Raw genomic sequence first — 7,882 nt, forward strand, 5'->3', positions numbered from 1 at the left:
TCCACACAGGACAGAAACCATTTGAATGTGAGGATTGTGGACATAGATTTACCGAAAAGAGTAGTTTAAAATCCCACATGAATGTCCACACAGGACAGAAACCATTGGAATGCAAGGATTGTGGACATAGATTTACCAAAAAGAGTAGTTTAAAATCACACATGAGTGTCCACACAGGACAGAAACCATTTGAATGCAAGGATTGTGGACATAGATTTACCAAAAAGAGTAGTTTAAAATCACACATGAGTGTCCACACAGGACAGAAACCATTTGAATGCAAGGATTGTGGACATAGATTTAGCCGCAAGAGTAATTTAGTCAAACACATGAGCGTCCACACGGGACAGAAACCATTTGTATGTAAGGACTGTGGTCATAGATTTAGCCGGAAAGATATTTTAATCTCACATATCAAAGTCCACACAGGACAGAAACCGTTTGTATGTGAGGTCTGTGGACATAAATTTAGCCAGAAGACTAATTTAAATCAACACATGAGAGTTCACACAGGACAGAAACTGTTTGTATGTCAATTCTGTGAACATAAATTTAGCCACAAGACTCGTTTAAACTTGCACATGAGCATCCACACAAGACACAAACCGTTTGTATGTAAGGACTGTGGGCGTAGATTTAGCCGGAAGGCTAATTTAATCTTACACTCGAGAATCCACACAGGGCAGAAACTGTTTGCATGTGAGATCTGTGGACATAGATTTAGCCAGAAGGGTAATTTAATCTTGCACTTGAGAATCCACACTGGACAGAAACCATTTGTATGTGAGGTCTGTGGACATAGATTTAGCCAGAAGGGTAATTTAAATCAACACATGAGAGTCCACACAGGACAGAAACCGTTTAAATGTAAAGATTGTGGAAATAAATTTAGTCTAAAGAGTAGTTTAAATTCACACAAAAGAGTCCACACAGGACAGAAATCATTTGTGTGTAAGGACTGTGGACGTAGATTTACCCACAAGACTAGTTTAAATCAACACATGAGAGTCCACACAGGACAGAAACCGTTTGTATGTGAGGACTGTGGACATAGATTTAGCTGTAAGAGTAGTTTAAACAAACACATGAGAGTCCACACAGGACAGAAACCGTTTGTATGTGAGGTCTGTGGACATAAATTTAGCCAGAAGGGTAATTTAAATCAACACATGAGAGTTCACACAGGGCAGAAACCGTTTAAATGTAAGGATTGTGGACATGAATTTAGTCAAAAGAGTAGTTTAAACTCTCACAAAAGAGTCCACACACAATAGAAACTGCAAATTCGGGCAGATAGGTTTGGGTAGGTAAAATATTTATTTTATGTTTTTTTATATGGCCATTTAGCCTTCAACATTCTGGTCAATCGGTTGGTATAGTACAATTTGAGACCTTACATCTAACCTGACGAATGAACTAGTGTCTGTTGAGTCATCACCTTATTGGGGTCGAGGAGTTTGTGCGCCTGAATGGTCCTAGGACAGGGCTATTCAACTCAATTGCTCTGGGGGGCCACAGTTAATGCAGGCCAACAGAACAGGGGCCAAACATCCAGCAGTTACTTATGTAAATAAATTTAGTATTACAAAGATCTGTTACCTTTTGAAATAGTTTATTTTGCTGCTTTTAATCATGATTACAATGTACAGAACCCTATGTAATAAATGTAGTGATAAAACAATWTCACAAATCACACRTTATACCTCCTGTTTAACACAAATATTTTGACATCTCTGACTTGCCTAWTTTTTAAAACCAACTTTATTTTCACTTTTATAGTTTTATATTYAACTACTTGCAATTTTAACTGTCTTGGATGTTTATAGAAATGATTTTACCAGCTTCTGGCCAAGAATCTGATGTTTCTGTAGACACCAAACATGTCTGTTTAACTGAAATAACTTCTAGTAATAATTAAATAGGAACCCGGGGGGTTGGGCTTAAGAAAGGAATGAACAGCTAATTCAAAATTTAGTTGCGCAATTGCTAAAGTGCTATTCAACTTATTTAGGTCTGATTCTGCAAGTTCAAAGGTACATATGCTCAATAAAACTATGTAGAAGCTAAATGTAAAGCACAAGTCTGTCTCCATTCACCAGAAAACATTCCAGTGATAACCAAGAGAAATGTCAGAAGCAGTGGAAGGATAATTTTCTTTTACAGATTGGCACATGTCGCCTCAGTATGGGGAGGTGATCAATTCAAATAGTCTTTTAAGTCATGGTAGTTGCTAGTTCTGCTGCTTCTTGGTAATTTTTATGATTATGTTAAGGCTTCGGTAAGAAAACATGCAGATATATAAGTAATTTTAAACGRTTTATTGTAAAACTGAAGCGATGCATTATGGGTAGGCCACAGGACGAACAGGAAGCCATGTTTATTTCAAAATATGAGCATGAATTTAAACTGTGAGCTTCAATACGACATGAGACAGTGGGTTGGTGGTGAAGGTGCAGGTCATAAATTATCATAATTTCCCCCTCTGAGGCGGCTGTRGTGTAGTGGTAGAGCAGCCGGTTTGGGACCCGAAAGTCACAGGTTTGACTCCCCGCCATGCCCACATGTCGTGGTGTCCTTGAGCAAGACACCCAACCCCCAACTGCTCCCCGGGCACTCACATAGCTGCCCGCTGCATGGGCTCCAGAACTGATCTCCTCAAGAGGGGCTGGACTTTATTCTGCTGTGGGGTTGCTCATGATGAGAAGCGCCAAGCTGGTGTTGGTCTGCTTTTGGCTCACTGACTTTGTGCCTGTGTGGAGTTTTCCCCAGTGGATGAAAGGGTGGCTTCTCCGCACCTTCGGGTGGAGAAACAAACTTTGACTGTAGTTTGTAACAATTTTAAGTTTTCATTTTGTTCACATCAATATGTTTTGTTTTGTAAAGTATAAAAAAAAAACGTAAAAATGGAAACATCTGAATTGAACCTTAATACAAAGCATATAAAAGTTACATTTCATGTTATTCTTATTTTATTTGATGTGTTATGAATAAAATGTTTACCAGGTTACAGAACATAACATTTATTTTTTATTGTTTTATGATTAATAAAGTTAGTTGAAGTAAATGAGTACAAGGTGATGTGAAAAAGCAGTCTCTTCTCTTAAATGTCAGCAGATCAAACACTTGGGAGTAGGGCTGCCACGATTAATCGACCACCAATCGATTATTAAAATAATCGATGACTAATTTAATAATCAATCATTTTCTTTATTTTTGTTCTTTACTTTGTTTTTTTCTCCAAACTGCTTTGACACCTTCCACTGCCACATCTRCCTTTCTGTCCTTGACACACATGCACAGTAGTRGTAACTGGGGTAGGCCGTGGACGTCACAAGACATTATACAGACAGGCTCTGGTATCATGGCTACCCAACAACGGAGCTCAAAAGTGTGGGATCATTTTAAGAAAATGAAAGAGAAACCTGTGCAATATCTGTAAGGCAGAACTTGCCTTCCACAGCAATTATTTTTAGTTAGCATATAGCTAAAATCTAACCATTGTTATATAATAGCAGCTGCATTCTGGTGCAATAAGCTGTATGTTTATATTCAAATAACRTATGATCCGATTAGTTGACCATTCGAAAAAATAATCGGTGATTAATCGATAATAAAAATAATCGTTTGTGGCAGCCCTACTTGGGAGGAGAGCAGCAGGCGTCACATCTCATCATGTCTGGCATAATGTTTTAAAACAGGCTTTAGAGTGCTGAAAAGAGTCACGGGAAAACCTGGTTTAATTGTGAAATACATGGAAAGTCAGTACTTCGAGTTTTGTCTTGACTCTCAGTTTTATGTAAAGTCTGAATGTTTGTCAGTGTTTCCATAAAAATAAGTGAGCTTTGCAGGAGTTATAATATCCAGGGAGGAGGGTGAACCTTAGTCCTCATGGGGCTCTGGTTAGTTTCAAAAAGCAGCTAAGCTCATGATACTTCTCTGTCATCATATCTACACCTCCCTAGATTTCAGTTTAACGTTAATGCATTAGTTCATGAATCTAAAATGATAAAATCAGTAGATCTTTGCTCTAWATTGACTCTGAAGCTGTGTCAAACAGGTTCCTCTTCTTTAACTCAGGACGTAATGAGTCGTGACCTTTGTGTTGTTTCTTCATCTATTCACCATTTTGAGCAGAAAATACTGACATTGGAATTCACTGCACCCTGATGATCCAAACGTTGAACGGGAGAATTTAGAAGGCAAAGGATCAAACTAAAAGTAAGTTTGAAGGACAGTTTTATGAGTTCCAATATCTTGTCAATCACAAAAAGATCTTTCCTGGTCCAAGACATYTTGGACAACCCAGTCCTCCTGTCCTGCAGCCACAGCTTTTGTAAAAAATGTCTGCAGAGATGGTGGTCAGAGAAACAAGTACGCACGTGCCCACTTTGTCAGGAGTTCTCTCTGTGGAGTGATCCATCCACCCTGCAACTTGGCATTAAAACCCTGTGTGAGACCTTCTTACTGGAGAGGAAACAAAGCAGAGTTGGAGAATCTCTGCAGCTACAAAACTCCAGCTGTTAATCGTCAGCAGCCTGTTTGTGTCATCTGTCCAGATTCAAAAACACAACACAACCACAGATTCAGGCCGATTGAGGAAGTTGTGCTGGATTAAACAAACTCCTGAAGTTAAAAAAAAAACACTAGAAGGGAAGCTGATGTTGATGTCAGCAGATTAAACAACTCTTGGGAGGAGAGCAGCAGGTGTCACRTCTCATCAGGTCCAGGTAGCTGAGGGACTAAACAGATCCACGTGACTCGTTGGTCTGTGACTCCAGCCTGCACCCATCAGTTTTCTATGAAYTGACCTCAAATATTAGAGTAAAATAGTCAATCACATACATGTATTGTGTTGTAGTACTTGAGACCGGTCTCACGACCACTTTTTGTTGGTCTTGGTCTTGTCTCAGACTCGACAGCATTTGTACTCGTTCTTGTCTCGAACATTGAGGACTCAGAATTTTATTTCAAGACCACAACTGTGAAAATATCACTAAATAGCCAGATTATTGTTCAATTTATTTATTAACATTCTTGCAATCATTGGATTTAAAATGTAGCTACWGATTCAAATTCAAACCTGACTCATTACTATTTGTGCATTTTTGTTATGGGCTGTCACCATAGACTTAAATAAGAACACTAGACTGAGCCCCACCTATCCTGTCCACTGGTAGCCTCTGTGACAGCATGGAGGAGCAGAAACAGACCAAACAGGACAACAGCTCACAGTCACCACAGAAACTGATAGATAAATACCAAGCCGAACTGGATCTTTTTCACAAATTATCTGTCATGTTTTTACAAAAAATTATTAACCATGTTAATTTCATTCAACATTCATGTAAAACAGCAGATTTATACCAGATAAATATATAATTTATAAATAATGATCTAAACCAGACCTGAGGTCAGCCTGTAACTTAGACTTTAGCTAGTTGACTAATGATAAAGTATAGTTATTGTTTCTTACTGTCATAAATAATGATAATAATGAATATTTATCAGTCAACAGTTAGAAAATCTTCTCTGTATACCTGTTATAGGATGAAACTCTATGTCTCTATTAGCTAACCATCTTATCAAGAGGTCAGGTTCCTCTAACAGAAACCTAAAAATGCTCACATTTATAATATTATTTTACACTCTGTAGGTCTAAATATCAATCACAGGACAAAGTAATATTTAATAGTTTGTGTTTTATTGTAGCATGATTCAGCAGAGTGCTACACTCTGTATGTATGCTCCACAAGCTAATATCTGATAAGCAGTTCAATAAATAACAGTGATTACATGGACTTTATAAGATTATTTTAATTTAAATCTGTTACATTATGTTCTGCTCAGATCACACTGAGCTAAATAACATCAAATCTGCTGACTTATGTTGTGAAATGAGACGTTTTCCTGCTTCTCTTCTGGTACAGTAATGGGAAATCCAGACACTTGACCATTTTGCGTTAGCCTTTAGCTTCTACAGCCGATCACAGTGGTTTCTGAGCACTCCACTTGTTCTATATAACCTCTGTCACCCATCTCCACCCACYATCACTTGCATGCAGCACTCCAGGAAAGTGAACTGTGGTTCTCTGGGTACGGTATAAGATGTCTGCAAAATTTTAAGTAAAMCAATTTGGCTACATAAACAATATCATTGTGAAACAACAACAACCAGGAGAAAGTGTTCAGCAACTTGTAAATTCTGCAGTGCTGCACATTCAGACAGTGGGAACAACGTCAAACTTTTACCATCTTTAACGTTAACAATCTGCCTGTGTAGCAAAATTCTTTCCTCTGCACTCACGTATTATCTCTATATATTAGGTTAGCTTCATTTATACAGAATACTCCATCTTTTAGGACACGTATTTTTATGTATTATTTTTTTTCTACTTTTGGTCTCGACTTGGTCCAGGCCCTAAAAGTCTTGGTCTTGTCTTGGTCTTGAAACACTGTGGTCTTGACTTGGTCTTGGGTTAGGTGGTCTTGTCTACAACACTAATCACATGACTAAAATACCACAACTCCAATAACACTATAAAGTCATGAATATCAGACGTGTTTTTTTCATTGAATGGTTTGCCATAACAGTGAGGGTTTTAAAAAAACAGATGGTAAATTTCCCCACATTGATTATTTTTTTTWATTTAAGTAGTGTATTATTTCTTTTGATGCATAACATGTTTTATGATGTTTAACATTTACATTTGTCTTAACAGAAAAACTTAAAAGAGTGGCATCAGGACCATCTTTATGTTTTTTTTTCCCGTTTACAGTGAGAAAAAATATTTTTCACCATCCAGTGGTGAAAGAAAAAATTACATCACCAACAAAACAAACCATTTAATTATTTATTTGTAACCAACAGTGAACCAGGGATGTATTAAAATTAAACATAAATGTGTGTTTTGTTCGTCCAGTCTAGTAAATTAATTTGGAATCAACTTTTGTTCAGGATGACAGACATTATGAGACACACTCCATACCAGGAGGTGGCAGTAATGCGCTTTATGTAGTCTGCCAACCGCCAATAAATCCCACGAAGAAGAACCAGGTCAAAAATGGCGTCAGAATACCCTGAGTTAAACGGAGCGAATATCCAACTTAAATCTTCACGGAGGTGCAGAAAGTGGAAGTAGTGGATCAGGCAGACTGAATGAATCGGTGGAGAAAGCAATTTCAAGAAGAACGGGTGTGTTTAAGTGAATATGAGCGCAGGTTTGTGTTTTTTTTTTTCATATGACGAAGCTAGCCAGCTGTAGCTTTAGGTAGCTAACAGTTTTAGCAATAACCACTGACTGTTATTATCTGGATCGGACATCTCCTGTGTAAAAAGCTCCGTCATTGAATGTGTGGATTGTGGATCAACGTGAACYAGATGTATACGTGTAGAGCCGTAGTAAAGGAAGATTAACGCAGCAGTRACTGATTGTTTTATAAACTAGCACATAATGAAACTCACGGACAGAAGCACATTTCACACTGACTCAGAGGTTATTTCTGTGMTTGCTTTAGTAAAGCAATCCTTCAGGTCAGCTGTTCAATAATACTTAATGTTAGCTGCAGGCAGACCGATGTAAATTATGCTCCAAATTTAATGAACACTGTCAGTRAACACTTGTCAGAGTTACAAAAGTAGGATCTACTTGCAGAATTCACTAGCCAGTGTTTGTCAGCTCCAACTCAACAGCTGCAGATATGATGCAATATATATTTAATATATAATAAACAACTTGTTAACCTCACAATATATTTTTATTAATATATTCTATTCCAACACACTGTCATGTATTTTAAGTATAACATACCTATAATATAATAGTGTACTGGAATTAACTGTATCATAATCAGTGTGCAAAATATGAAAATATATATATATATA

General features: G+C 37.5%; 1 protein-coding gene across 1 annotated transcript; it reads left to right on the plus strand.

The window, feature by feature from the left end:
• On the plus strand, positions 1-763 carry LOC106527721 (gastrula zinc finger protein XlCGF57.1; the record flags this gene model as incomplete). The annotated part of the gene is given in 1 exon segment (XM_014022703.1): positions 1-763. A coding segment is annotated over 1 exon segment (686 nt), but the record flags the coding sequence as incomplete, so codon positions are not given.
• Between the last annotated feature and the right edge of the window lie 7,119 nt (positions 764-7,882).

Source organism: Austrofundulus limnaeus, unplaced genomic scaffold (genome assembly GCF_001266775.1).
Source record: "Austrofundulus limnaeus strain Quisiro unplaced genomic scaffold, Austrofundulus_limnaeus-1.0 Scaffold339, whole genome shotgun sequence".
NCBI classification, from domain to species: domain Eukaryota; kingdom Metazoa; phylum Chordata; class Actinopteri; order Cyprinodontiformes; family Rivulidae; genus Austrofundulus; species Austrofundulus limnaeus.